The sequence below is a fragment of the Onthophagus taurus genome, chromosome 3, assembly GCF_036711975.1.
Source record: "Onthophagus taurus isolate NC chromosome 3, IU_Otau_3.0, whole genome shotgun sequence".
Classification (NCBI taxonomy): Eukaryota; Metazoa; Arthropoda; class Insecta; order Coleoptera; family Scarabaeidae; genus Onthophagus; species Onthophagus taurus.
In genome coordinates this window covers 987,633-1,003,340 of record NC_091968.1, presented here as the reverse complement: position 1 = coordinate 1,003,340, position 15,708 = coordinate 987,633, and the positions used below count along the sequence as shown (strand labels likewise).

Here is a 15,708-nt window from a genome sequence, read left to right as displayed (position 1 = left end):
AACTAACACTAGACCTAGAACTAGAATCATGCGAGTTTAGCCGTCTTGAGAGTCGTGCGGCTAAACCCGAATGTTTCTAGTTCTAGGTCTAGTGTTAGTTCTAGTTTTACATTATCACTAGAACTAACACAAGAGCTAGAACTAGAATCATTCGAGTTTAGCCGTCTTGAGAGCCGAGCGGCTAAACCCGAATGTTTCTAGTTCTAGGTCTAGTGTTAGTTCTAGTTTTACATTATCACTAGAACTAACACAAGAGCTAGAACTAGAATCATTCGGGTTTAGCCGTCTTGAGAGCCGTGCGGCTAAACCCGAATGGTTCTAGTTCTAAGTCTAGTGTTAGTTCTAGTTTTACATTATCACTAGGACTAACACAAGAGCTAGAACTAGAACCATTCGGGTTTAGCCGTCTTGAGAGACGTGCGGCTAAACCCGAATGTTTCTAGTTCTAGGTCTAGTGTTAGTTCTAGTTTTACACTATCACTAGAACTAACACTAGTGCTAGAACTAGAATCATTCGGGTTTAGCCGTCTTGAGAGACGTGCGGCTAAACCCGAATGTTTCTAGTTCTAGGTCTAGTGTTAGTTCTAGTTTTACACTATCACTAGAACTAACACTAGTGCTAGAACTAGAATCATTCGGGTTTAGCCGTCTTGAGAGACGTGCGGCTAAACCCGAATGTTTCTAGTTCTAGGTCTAGTGTTAGTTCTAGTTTTACACTATCACTAGAACTAACACAAGAGCTAGAACTAGAATCATTCGGGTTTAGCCGTCTTGAGAGCCGTGCGGCTAAACCCGAATGTTTCTAGTTCTAAGTCTAGTGTTAGTTCTAGTTTTACACTATCACTAGAACTAACACAAGTGCCGTGCGGGTTTAGCCGTCTTGAGAGCCGTGCGGCTAAACCCGAATGTTTCTAGTTCTAGCTCTAGTGTTAGTTCTAGTGATAGTGTAAAACTAGAACTAACACTAGACCTAGAACTAGAAACATTCGGGTTTAGCCGTCTTGAGAGACGTGCGGTTAAACCCGAATGTTTTTAGTTCTAGGTATAGTGTTAGTTCTAGTTTTGCACTAGCACTGTCAGTAGAACTAACACTAGACTTAGAACTAGAATCATTCGAGTTTATCCGTCTTAAGAGACGTGCGGCTAAACCCGACTGTTTCTAGTTCTAGGTCTAATGTTAGTTCTAATGATAGTGGTAGGTAGCGATAGTTAGCATAAGACATATTTTAGCATATTTTTATTGAACTAAAAGTAGAACCAATACTATCACTAAAAGTAACACAAGAAGAGCTAGAACTAGAATCATTCGGGTTTAGTCGTCTTGAGAGACGTGCGGCTCAACCCGAATGATTCTAGTTCTTGGTCTAGCGCTGTATAACAATTAAAACTAGAACAAACACTAGACCTATGCATATAGAACTAGAAAATTTCGGGTTTAACCGTGCGTCTGCTAGTTCTAGATCTAGTGTTAGTTTTAGTTTTGGTTCAATAAAAAATATACAACAATCTAACGCTATTAATACTACCGTTAGAATTAACACGAACTACAACTAGAAATATTCGAGTTTAATCATGTAAACTGACTGAGAACTTGTTTATAGTAATTCCAGGTTGTTCAAAATAGTTGAAAGCTGATTGGGAATAACTAAAAACATATCTAAATGATTGAGAACTTGTTCATAGCTGTTTCAGGTTGCTTAAAATGAGTAAAAACTAGTTTGTAGTCATCAATGATCAAAATATTATGCATAGCTATTCCAAGTTGTTCAAAAATATTGACAATTGATTGGCAATCATTGAAACTTGTGCAAATAATGGAAAACTGCTTCTGAGCTATTCCAAGTTATTTAAAATGATTCAAAACTGGGTTGTATTCATTACAAAGTTCTCCAGAACTACTTTGTACCTATTGAACATTGCACATAATCATTTAAAACTTATTAGTAGTCATTGATAGTTTACCCAAATGGTTTGAATCTAGTTCCTGTGAACTCCAGGTTGTTCAAAACTCATAAACTCAAGTTAGAATTTATTTAAATTTACTGCCAATTCTCAAAGTTGTAATGAAAAGCTATAAAGTGTTTTGGAATAACTCATTCGATCCTTTTGAGAAGTTTGACTAAAAACTAATAGAATTTGAATAAATGTTTACATTAAAAATAAAATTACTGCTAAAAAAATAAATAACTACGAGGTAGTCGAAGTGGAAACAAATAGATTGAAGGCAATCTCGTGTTCCTGCGAATGCCACGACCGATCAGGACATGCCAGGTCCATTATCCTTCCGTCGTCCTCCCACCCTCTCCCCATCTAGTATACGGTTCGATGGTGGTGGGTTCTGGATACACCTCACCCTAATCACCTGCCAATCATCCTGTTTATTAGAGAAACGACGGACGGAGAAGGGACGACCAAGAAAACGCGACGTCGCTCCTGTTTTACGCTTGTCGACTCCCTTTTGGTTCTTTGTTTCTCCCAGCGGCGGTGGCAGTCAATCGAATTAAATTAATTCCCGGGGTTTGTAGCGTTGCGAAAGTCAAAAAGAAACCGGGTAGGAAAAAGAGCTCAGTGCACCGTAGAGACGAAGTAAGAGAAATAGGGGCGTGGTCTTTTTAGTGAAAAAAAAATGGAAAAAAGGAGAAGGGGTGGTTGGCTTGGAAGGTCTCTCTTCTTCGAGTACCTCTTTTGCGGAAGTTTTATTAACCCCTTCATTAGACTTCGCCCGTTGATTAAAATAAACACGGCGGACCGACGAGTGGCTAGGGCGAATTCGTTAATTGCCGCACGGCCCTTTTAAGTCTTCTTCGTTTTCGAGATGGGGGTGCGGTACGGTGATGGTTACCTTATAATGGGGTACAATTTGTAAGCTCTTCACTTTTCAAACCTGAGATGTAAAGAAATCCAAACTGAACCGTAACATTTTTTTCTTTTTAAATCTAATTGAAATTAATTTTGATTAAAATTGAAATTAGACTATCTAGAATTGTTGAAATAGAAATTGATAACTCGTTTGGAAAGCGTGAGAACTTGTATCTTGGGGTTTACGCGCCATTGGTCACAAGAAAAGTTACTTTCTCTCGAAACTTCCGAAAGGGGACGCTGTTTCTGTTTAGCTTATTTATGCGGACGTTCGGGAATCGAGTGGAAAACGAAAAATCGAAGACAAAAAAAATAAATTATTTTCTTTAACGATCGTTGGTAAATAAAAACTCTATATCTATCTCTGTCGTTTCGTTGAGTCCTCGAGCGAAAGCACAATTATTCTAACGAGACCATTAAATAAATTAAAGTAAAGCTTAACGTCGAGACCAAATTACAGGACGACACCTTGAAGGACTAAAGAGGGGTACAATTTCTATACAAACTCCTTTAAATTATTACTACATTTTTATTTTTATTAAAGAATTTAAAACGTTATTCGAGATGTTCTCAAAAACTGTCACTTGCACAATACTATTTGTGTAGTAGTCCTATCAAACTATCTTTCCTTCAAGAGGCGTCACGACTCCATTTCCCCTCTTATTTCCTCAATTTCCCTCAACCCTCCGTCTTCGCAACCTCCCAAACCCCGCAGATAAAGACGACAATCACCGTCCGCTTTATAAAATATGTCCTTCGCCATAGACGTTATTTATCGACGTTAATAAGAGGAGAAATTTCGTTGCCTTTTTTTTGTGCCGTCTTTTGAGGCTTTAAGGGTGGAAAATGTTTTATCACATGCTTTTCAAATGAATAGAAACAAATTTGAGAAATTAAAAAAATCAAAAAAAATTTTTTTTAATTATTACCTCTTTTATTTCAATAAGGGGACTTTTCTAGTTGGGTTTATTGTGGGATTTCCGAGTTAAAAAGTAATTAGTGCCACTCGACGCGAAGTTGACAACGCGAAAGACCGAACGAAAAAGAGAAAGACAGCAAGATAAAGCCGGATACTAGAACCAGTGAAGAGCTCCATTAGTAAAGCTGCTTTGGGGCAGTCAAAATGAGTCGGTAAGCTTCTTTCCCCCGGTCTCCATTTAATACGGATATTAAACGTTATCATTTAATGAGTCGTTCGATTGCCTTTAACTAGTAGACGAAAGAAATCAAGAAATCTCGAAGGATCATTGATCATTTTCTTTTTTGTTCAAATCTTTGTTTTAAAGTTTCTTTATTTTAAAGATTATCGAAAATCTTTTCAAACAAATATTAACATAAATGCTACCTGTAAACTTAAAACCATTAACAACACAACATACAAATTGCTGGGATGGTCTATACTTAACTTTCTCGTAATCCAATATAAACTTACACGGTGAATTTCATTTAAAATGCAACATACAAAAATATATTTCTAACCAATGTTAGTTCTAGTAACAGTGGTAGGTAGCGCTAGTTAACATAAGATATCACTATGTTGCATATTTGTATTGAATTAAAACTAGAACTAACACTAGACCTAGAACTAGAAACATTCGGGTTTAGCCGCACGTCTCTCAAGACGGCTAAACCCGAATGATTCTAGTTCTAACAATAAGTCTAATGTTAGTTCTACTAACAGTGCTAGTGCAAAACTGAAACTAACACTAGATTAGATTTTAGAACTAGAAACATTCGGGTTTAGCCGCATGTCTCTCAAGACGGCTAAACTCGAATGATTCTAGTTCTACGTCTTGTGTTAGTTCTAGTGATAGTGTTAGTGTAAAACTAGAACTAACACTAGACCTAGAAATAGAAACATTCGGGTTTAGCCGCACGTCACACAAGACGGCTAAACCCGAATGATTCTAGTTCTAAGTCTAGTGTTAGTTCTACTAACAGTGTTAGTGCAAAACTGAAACTAACACTAGATTAGATTTTAGAACTAGAAACATTCGGGTTTAGCCGCATGTCTCTCAAGACGGCTAAACCCGAATGATTCTAGTTCTAAGTCTAGTGTTAGTTCTACTAACAGTGCTAGTGCAAAACTGAAACTAACACTAGATTAGATTTTAGAACCAGAAACATTCGGGTTTAGCCGCATGTCTCTCAAGATGGCTAAACCCGAATGATTCTAGTTCTACGTCTTGTGTTAGTTCTAGTGATAGTGTTAGTGTAAAACTAGAACTAACACTAGACCTAGAAATAGGCTGAACTCGAATATTTCTAGTTCTAGGTCTAGTGTTAGTTCTAACGCTAGCATTAATTCTTGTTTTAGTTGTTATTATTATATTAGACGCTTGTAAGAATTAGAAACTTATTTACAATGATTTTGTATAACTTGAAATAGATGGAACTAGGTTCCAATCATTTGGACAAACTATCAATGACTTCTAATCAGTTTTTAATGATTATAGACAATCTTGCATAGCTACAAATTACTGCTCAACTTTTTAAGCCTGGTTTTAACCATATTTAAAAAATCGAATTCTTAAGATATCTTGACAAATCTTGTTATGATTTATAGAAGAAGAAATTCATCATAACTATGGTTACTGAATTCATAGAGGGGTGAGTTTTTTTCCATATTTAGTATAGAGATCTTGAAAAGTAGCGGAGATAGAAAGACGATTAAATAGGGAAAGAATTACAGTTTCATGAACTCAATTTAATGAGCTTTTTGTTTTTTGGATAAAATGCATGGCTAACTAGATATCTCGAAAAACCGTTTTTTTTTGTTATATCGTTAGATACCTATGGCTGCGCTATTATTGATTTTAGGAAAAATGTGTAAAGGAAAAATGTGTAGGGTATTACATGTTTAATAAAGCAGTCTAACTGATTTTTTTATTTAAGCAATAATTTTTGAGTTATGACACAAACTTGTAATTTTTCTATAGTTGGCCATGACTTTATAAAAAAGGCCTTTTCTCAACTATTCTAATGATATACCACTTGACATAGATATTTTTATTAATAAATAAGTTATAGCCATTTATTCTTTCAATTGGAAAACTGTTCAGGTAGTATGCTATGGAAACAATTGATAGACATTTGGCTATGACAACTTAAGGCAAACGTATGTTTCGTTTAGTTTCTAATTAACGTTGATTGAGGTTTTGTAAATTATAATCAATATGAATTTTTCTAATCAATAAAAGCGTGATATCATTGATTTTTATGCTATAAAAATGCAATACAAGCTGCAGAACAGTATTTTGATCGTCGCCAACCATCTCTACCTACTTTGAAGAGGCTGATAATTTGGGCGGATATGGTTCTTTCTGTAAACCAACTAAAGATGCAACACAGAAGTACACACAAGTTGCATCTGAAGCAGGCACGTCACAACGTACTGTCGTAAGAGAACTAAAAAAGCATAGATTTCATTCATATAAAATGGCAGTTTCACAAACACTACCCCCAGATGACTACAATCAGCGTGTAGAATATTGTACGTGGTTTATTAACATGTGTGAAGCTGATCATAGCTTAGATTAAAGTTTTGTGGACAAATGAAACACAATTTAGCAGGAAAATCCGCACCATGTTCAAGAGAGGACACCTCAAGTTAAGTTTGGATTTAATGTTTGGTGCGGTGTCCTTTGTTCAAGAATTCTTGAAGTTCGATAATATGTTGGATGAATTGCTCCTGCAGATACGCCATTTGCCTAAATGGTTTCAACACGATGGGATACCACCACTTAATAAGCTAGCGGTACGAAATCGTGGAAACTTACGTTTACAAACGTATCTATCAATTGTTTCCATAGCATACTACCTGAACAGTTTGCAAATTAAAAGAATAAATGGCTATAATTTATTTATTAATAAAAATATCCATATCAAGTGGTATATCATTAGAATCGTTGAGAAAAGGCCCTTTTGATAAAGTCCAACTATGGTTTCTATTAGAAAAATTACAAGTTTGTGTCATAACTCAAAAATTATTGCTTAAATAAAAAAATCAGTTAGACTGCAACATGTAATACCCTACAAATTTTTCCTTTACACATTTTTCCTAAAATCAATAATAGCGGAGCCATATGATATAGCAAAAAACGGTTTTTTCGAGATATCTAGTTAGCCATGCATTTCATCCAAAAAACAAAAAGCTCATTAAATTGAGTTCATGAAACTGCAATTCTTTCCCTATTTAATCGTCTCTCTATCTCCGCTAGTTTTCGAGATCTAAACATAGAAATACATACTAAACATGGAAAAAAACCCACCTGTATATTGCGAGTTATATAAAATTCCCGATATATTATGAACTTCAACAGAGTTGGATACGCATATCGCCTTGACTGCAATTCGGCAATGTTTACTTGAGTAACATTTGGTGATCATCTGGAACCATACTTTCTTCAACGTCTTCATTATTAGTAAATAGAATTTATTTCCTAAAAGCTGGAATAATTTGAGTTTGTAATAAATCTAAGTCTCCAGTAAGATTTCCGTTGATAATAATGCATGGACCAATAACGTGTTCAATTCAGTTTCTTAGTCTTCATCAAAAAGGTTGTCCTGAAACATTGACCAAAGAAAAGCTTTACAGCTATAACAGAATTGTTTCATTACGATGCCAGTATCATTACTATATTGGTCTTCATATTGGTATTCTCATGTTACTACATGGCATGAAATTGCCAATTACATTAACATTTAAAAGTAAAAAATAAAAATACATAACACTGACAATAAAAATTAGTGCTGTAAACAACACATAATGTAATTTCATAACGCAAGCAATATAACCGAAAAGTGTACGCGTTGCCCTTTATACTTGCTTAAAGCATTATGTGGTTGAAGAATATTAAAAACCGAGACTGGAATATTACCAATAAAAAGAAACGAGACTTATTTCCATCTACGGAGATAATCGAGTAATGCGACAGCAGAAAGGGCTTGCGGCTGAGGTACTATAATTGATACAACAATACTACAATATTAGCTAAGACATATTGCAACGCTTCGGCTTAACTATGCAAAAATATACTTTACTCGTTCAAATCTAAGCCGAGCTCGTTTGCGGCCGAGGCAATATAGTTTATATCACATTACAATGGTAACAATGATATATTGCAGCGTATCGATCCCACATGACCTTGGATTAGCCAAAATGAAGAAACTATAGTCAGCTTACTCATACAAATGCATATTTACTTGGTTCGAACCTAAGCCGAGATGCTATAATTGATGCAACAATACTACAATATTCGCCAAGACATATTGCAAAGCTTCGACTTAATTATGAAAAAATATACTTTACTCATTCAAATCTAAGCCGAGCTCGTTTGCGGCCGAGGCAATATAGTTTATATCACATTACAATGGTAACAATGATATATTGCAGCGTATCGATCCCACATGACCTTGGATTAGCCAAAATGAAGAAACTATAGTCAGCTTACTCATACAAATGCATATTTTCTTGGTTCGAACCTAAGCCGAGGTGCTATAATTGATGCAACAATACTACAACATTCGCCAAGACATATTGCAACGCTTCAACTTAATTATGAAAAAATATACTTTACTCATTCAAATCTAAGCCGAGCTCGTTTGCGGCCGAGGCAATATAGTTTATATCACATTACAATGGTAACAATGATATATTGCAGCGTATCGATCCCACATGACCTTGGATTAGCCAAAATGAAGAAACTATAGTCAGCTTACTCATACAAATGCATATTTTCTTGGTTCGAACCTAAGCCGAGGTGCTATAATTGATGCAACAATACTACAATATTCGCCAAGACATATTGCAACGCTTCGACTTAATTATGCAAAAATATACTTTACTCATTCGAACCTAAGCCGTGGCCGCTTGCGGTCGAGGCATTACAGTTAATATAACAACATCACAATATTAACAATGATATATTGCAGCGTATCTCGCTCCCACATGACTTTGGGTTAACTAGGATGGAGAAGCTATGGTCGGTTTAATCATACAAAAGCATATATTCGTTACAACAATGCGATATATCTTGATTAACATTATATCACTTTTGTATCAAATGTAGCGCCTCGGCCGTAAGCGACCTTTATAAGTAATAGATGTAAATGCCTTATCAATGCGAGATATAAACCTATTATACTTAACTATTTGTAATAAATTTTTCATTAATTTTCTTATTTTTCATCTTTGTTGACCAATGTTTATTTTAAATCAAAAGATAAAAATATAGACATACATAAAAGTATCTCTTTAACTCACCGGGGATTATGTTATCCCAAAGGATAACGTTAGAGATGCAGGTAGTGGATCGTATATCTTCATTGTTGGGCTGTCAGCGGAAGAAGTGAATCGGAGTACCGAGTGAATTTCAAGTCTGGATAATACATACACTGGAGGAGGTTGGTCTCCAAAAGACGTCGGCATAAAAGACATCGAAGGGACATAACTCATTCACCTCGCCGCTGTAGACATCTTTTCTCCGTCTCGTTTCTTTGTCTTCTCCTTGTCGGGAGAGTTGTTTCTTCGTCTACCACGGATTTTGCATTAAAGCAAATTAATTACGTGTCACTCTCAGATGCATCGCGTCTCCTCATGGTGGATTGCTTTTTCTAACCAACCATCCCGCCGAAAGGGGTGTGCGTAACACGCCTGTTTCTCTTCCTCCTCCTTTCCTTCCGCCACCGCCACCACTTAATCAATCACAGTTGCGGTGTAACACGTGATTCTGAATTTAGAGAGATGTCGAGGGTACATATTACATAGTCGAATATAAATCGAGTGATGTAAGTTGGATTGTAAATACTCGAGATTTCCGATGTGGAGCAAAAGATGTGGAAGGATATTCTTGTTTTTGGGGGTGAAAGAAACGGTTTTTGGGTGTGTAAGGGGATGACGACGACTACGTCGGATACAGGAGCTATTTGTCAAGTGGAAAGACCGGAGAGGACCTTCGATTACGTCTGATAGATGAGTCTAGTTCGAGAGGGAAACTCGTCGAGTGGTGGGCAGATGAAAAATTACAAGAGATGGCACACATGGGACATCGAAACTAGGACAAGACAATCAAAGGGGAGTTTCTAAGACACGTGGAGGAAATGTTTTCTATTAAAATCATATAAACTATGATTTAAAGTTTTAATTAAAAAAAATAAGAATTTTCCAACGAAAATTACCCATGTTCTTTTTCTAAAAACAACGTCGAGTGTCCTTCAGAAGTCCTTACGATCCTTTTCGATATATTCGGTCGCAATATAGGGTGGGTAAGTACGGTCCTGTTTTCCGGCAGACAAACACTACAGAGTATGACGAGAGTGGACGGTCGCGGCCCTCCAACCACTCTTCTTCCCAGAAGTGGTCGGGGAATGCGGCCGGACCACGCCACCCGGAGGTCCCCGTGGAATGCCGATATTAAAATCATGCGAGGAAGGAAAAATTTCGAGCGGAATCGGGGTGCCGAGAGCCGGACCTGCATTCCCTGGCATTCCAGGCCCGCATTTCGCTTTCCACGCGGTTGACGGCGTTCCATTCCAAAACCAGATCGCTCGGTATCTCCTTTGTTATTCTGATTCTATTACGTAATTAGTTAAGAGAATTCCCTTTAATTTTTACCAAATAACTAATTATTCCCTTTTTTTTTGTTTTAGGCTGAAGAATTAAATTCGATAGTAGGTAATGCTTTCCGTATGGCGTACGCAGCTCAATTACAAAAACAACCCACGCTCCAAGACGTAATAGTATCGCAATTAGACCAAACCAAACAAGATAAAGTTCTTTGGGCTAAAGAATTAACACTTAAACCATCCTCGGAAAAACAACCCTCAACAACAATATTAAACAACGCATCAACAGCCGAAATGGACGTCCAATTAAACAACGCGGATTCAACCGCGATTAGATTAGCCCCGCCGAATTCAATCCCGGGATTAAAATCGAATCATAAATTTAACGTTCTTTGCCAAAACTCAACAACAACCGAAAAGAATCAATCTCAACAAAGCACCCCGAGTAGCGATGAAAGTAATTCCCCAACAGAAATGAACTCTTATAAAAGAATGGCGGAAAAGCCGCCGTTAATAAAGCGATTAGCGATGGGATTAACCGGAAATCATTACCATCAAAATCAAGATGACGATAGTTGTCCGTTAGTTAATGATTCTTTAAGTAGTACGCCGAGTAGTCCAACAAATCGGCCGCTAAGCGGCGGTTACGTTAACGAAACGAATAACACAAACGGCGAAAATAAAAGTGAAAATTTAAAAACCGATTTATCGCCGAAACATATCGAAATCGAAACAACAAAATTATTACAAAATTCGTCACCACTTCATAGCTCACCATCGTTACAAGTAGACCAAGAATTTAAAAATAAAAGGATATCGCAGATTTCTTCGAGTAGTTCGAGTAGTTGTGCTCAAACTACCGATGGCGGTGGCGGCGGCGGTGGCATTTTGTCGTTTATGCCAACGCCTCCGCCGTTACCCGAACGAACCGATTCTTTGAATAACAAAGAAGAAGGCGAGTTAAGATTAGCGCCGTGGTTTCAAGCTGGAATCCCAAGAGAAATCGCCTTGGAAATTTTAGCGCAGGAACCAGTCGGGGCTTTTATGGTTAGAGAAAGCACCAGCAAACCTGGTTGTTTTGCGTTATCGCTTCGAGTACCGAGAAGTTTTCAACCGACAGGAATTGCACATTATTTAATAGTTAGAACAAACAGAGGATATAAAATTAAGGTAAATATTAAACACTAGTTTACTAATTTTAATCAATTTTTTCCTTGAACACCACGATATTTTTTTTATAACATAGAATGTGAGCTGATACAGAAACTGTCTTCAATTCTCGAGATGTCCCCAAAAATATTCATGTTCAGTATATTTTTTATTTTGCATAGTGTGCATCTGTAGTTATATGGACATGAAAGTAGAGATCCAGACGAACATTTTGAGGTATTGATGGCATAAATTAGACTCCCCGTTATTTTGCTATAGCCTAAAACAACTCTACAAAATCAATTTTGGAGTTTCCCCCATTTTTTTATCGCACCGTAACAAAAAAGAATTATACAGGGTTCCCCATAATAGACTACCCATTTTATTTTATTAATAAATTCCCTATGAGATAACTAAATAAGTTTTTCTCTGTGGGAGTATCTTCTGTAGTCTTTGGGATTTAAGTTAATTATTAATCAAGTAGTCGCCTGTCACAAATAAGTTTTAAATTATTAATTATTATTATCGAGATAATATTCGATATTATTTTTAGTTTCGTCATTTTTTTTCAACATCTGTTTGAACTTTCATGAATTACTCAGTCCAACAACGTGTGTTTTGTGTAGAAACTTACATTAGAAGCAATTCGATAGAAGAAGTTAGGCGTGCATTCCGGCGTCAGTTTAATAACAACAATAGGGGTCACACGCCAAATCGTAAAACTGTTAAGTTATGGGTTCGTCATTGGCGTGAAAATGGTTCTGTACAAGATTTGAAGAAGCCTGGACGTCGAAGAACAATTCGTACACCAGAAAATATTGAACGAGTTAGAATTGCGTTTACAAGAAGTCCTAAAAGGTCTGCTAATAGACAAAGCCTTATCCTAGGAATATCAAAGGGAAGCTTAGATCGAATTATTCGAAAGGATTTAAAATTTCATCCCTATAAGTACCAAATGGCACAGCACCTTAGCAATCAAGATAAAGACGCAAGGTTAGCATTTTGTCAAGAATTTTTGGATTTACATCAAGGAGCAATTCACAATCTCCTAATGAGCGACGAAGCAAATTTTTATTTGAACGGCATGGTTAATAAACAGAATTTTAGATACTGGTCAAATGAAAATCCTCGTGAAATCTTTACACAGAACCTCCATAATCCAAAAGTTATTGTGTGGTGTGGAGTAGGATCTTTTGGTCCATATTTTTTTGAGGATGAAAATAACCGCGCTGTAACAGTAACATCCGAGCGCTACGTAAACATGCTAGAGACATTCCTCATTCCAGAATTAAATAGACGAGGATTACTAAACAATCCCTTACTATTCCAACAAGATGGGGCAACAGCTCATACCGCCAGAAACTCAATGAGGGTTCTGCGAGAAATGTTTAATGGTCGACTCATTTCTCGATTCGGAGATTTGCCTTGGCCTTCGAGGTCCCCCGACTTAACGGCACCCGATTTTTTCCTGTGGGGATATTTAAAAGCCAAAGTGTTTGCGAGTCGTCCAGGTACAATCGAGGAACTCAAAGTCAAAATTCGTGAAGAAGTTGAAGGAATACACGAAGGTTTGCTACGCCGTGTAATGAACCACTTTTTATCTAATATTGAAAAATGTGTTGAAGTTGGTGGAGGTCAATTAGAAGACGTGATTTTTAAAAGTTAGAATTAAATTAGCCAAATATTTATAAGTTATCATAAATCCCAAAAAGTTAGCTGTAATTTAGTATAATAAAAAGTTTGTTTTGTTAACTAAAAAAATTTTAATTCAAATTTCAAAATGGGTAGCCCTGTATATGAACAAAAAAGTTAGCTATTCTATCCTGAAGAACACTGAAATCAATTTTATTTTACCTGTTCCAAATGTTGAACATTAAGCATATCAAATAATTAAAATTTATTGGCAGTCGCCGCTAGACTTTCTTTTTACTGTACTGGATTGTTTTAATTGGGCGTTTTTCGACTGATCTTACAAACGATACCACATCTAATTCTAGATCTAAGTCTTGTGTTAGTTCTAGTGATAGTGCTAGTGTAAAACTAGAACTAACACTAACGGCATTCGGGTTTAACCGTACGTCTCCTAAGACTCCTAATCCCGAATGTTTCTAGTTCTAGGTCTAGTGTTAGTTCTAGTGATAGTGGTAGTGCAAAACTAGAACTAAAACTAGACCGAGAACCAGAAACATTCGGATTTAACCGCACGTCTCTCAAGATGGTTAAGACGGCTCAGAAACTGCAAGCAAAACTTTTCCTTTGCAAAAATACCCAATGCCTGTACTATGTTGCATATTATGTGGGACAATGCAAATTCATAGTAGTTTCGTAACTATGGTTACTGCATTCATATATTGTGAGTTATATGAAATTCCCGGTATAGTACTTTACTTATTGTTAGTATAGTGCGGGATATGATTAGTTTTTTTACAATTTTTTGTATGTCTTTTGGTCGATTTCTCTGATAACACTCCAGAGATAATCTCCCACCATCCCTGCGTAACCTTGATAACGTCTTTCCAATGTCATTAAATCTTGATGGAATCGCTCGCCTTTTTCGTCACTTTCCATTCCAAGATTGCTTGTATAAAAATCTAATTGCGAATGGGAAAATGTATTTTGAGCGACATATTTGCATTTATGACATAGTAATTGTGTAATAAGTTGGAAATCATTTCGCGACAATTCTCATTTTTATGGTTTTCTAAAAATCCATGGATGGTTTGTTTGAACCTAATCCACGCCGTTGCTTCTTTTTTTGTTAATATTGATTTTGTTATTTGAGGGCCAACAAATATGCCTTCTTTTAGTTTAGCATACGATAGTTGTGTAAAGAGCTCGGTAAGATATTTAAATGCTGGGCTTTCTGGATTCAACGTTTTCACAAAGTTTCATTAAACCCGGGTTGATGTATAATGGAGGCAATATTACTTGGATTAATTGGAGGCTTGTTTAAGACATTGAAAGCGCACATAATGATGCTCTCTCACTCGGCTATCCCACAAGCAAAGGAAACAGCAATATTTTGTAACACCGCCTTGTAAGCCAGTAACCACAGCAACTACCTGAAAATTATAGAAATGTAAGTCAATACTTTCAAAGCAGAAGTTAGTAAATTTCTTTACTGAGGCAATTACCTTTTAATCTGCACAAACTTTCCATTGAAATGCGTTGTACTGAATTAGACTCAAAACCTCTGATATGCGCACATATATCTTTAATATTGACGGCATGAATAAGTGAAATAGTTGGTAGTGTGTTTCCATTATCAAGTAAAGCTGCTTTAAGACTGTTTTTAGACCTATCGATAAAAAGACGCTATTCACTTGGTCATTGATCTATTTTGAATTCATCAAACAGTCTCCGCACGTTATTACAATAACAAATACCTTGCTCTTTCGTTCATAGTCGCTGCTAGATGGCATATCTTCACTCTTCCCTTTACTCTGATCATGTTCACTGGATTCCATTAGTTGGATTTGGTCTTGGTAACGTTTCGCTGTGCGGAATCGGCTGTATGGCTGACCGTACATTAGATACTATCTAGGTTTATATTACGGAAACAGCAGTCGGAATAATCTGATATCTGTGACCATAACATTGGAATACCAAACTATAAATTCGTAGATGCACCCGCCATCCATCAATTCAAAGTCCATGGCTTGTCTAAATTCGTCAAAGCAAACCCAAAATAATGAGAAAACGCCTGTTTTATAACAGTTGTAATAATGTATTGTCCGCAAATCAGGACTATTCTTGCATCCAAAACTTCTACTGCTGCTACCCATTATCAACAAAACTTCTACAATACTTTGTTATTTTCTTAAACGAAAGATCACTGAAGATTCTCAAGAAGAACTAAATATTATGACAATATATTCTCCTTTTATACTAAAAAAATATTCAAAGACTGTTTAAGGTACAAGGTTCAAATACATAAAGAAGTGAATTTTTTCCAAGAATGTTATTGTTTGTTGTATTTAAAAAATAATATTGATTTCAGTGAATTTAATGTTTATACTTAGTGCCTGAAAGAGTTAAAACATCCCTTTATTAAAAAAAATTGTTCATAATAATGTTTGAACAATGCAGTTTCAAAATGGCAAAAAATGAAATTTTGCACGATTCTTGTAAATT

General features: G+C 36.2%; 1 protein-coding gene across 3 annotated transcripts in view; it reads left to right on the top strand.

Moving 5' to 3' along the window:
* Nucleotides 1-15,708, top strand: part of LOC111421630 (EGFR adapter protein-like) — a 192,829-nt gene that overhangs the window by 174,568 nt on the left and 2,553 nt on the right. For all 3 annotated transcript variants that reach the window (XM_023054800.2, XM_023054803.2, XM_023054801.2), the window contains one exon: nucleotides 10,510-11,595. In XM_023054800.2, the coding sequence (XP_022910568.1) occupies nucleotides 10,510-11,595 (1,086 nt within the window). The remainder of the gene's footprint in view (nucleotides 1-10,509; nucleotides 11,596-15,708) is intronic.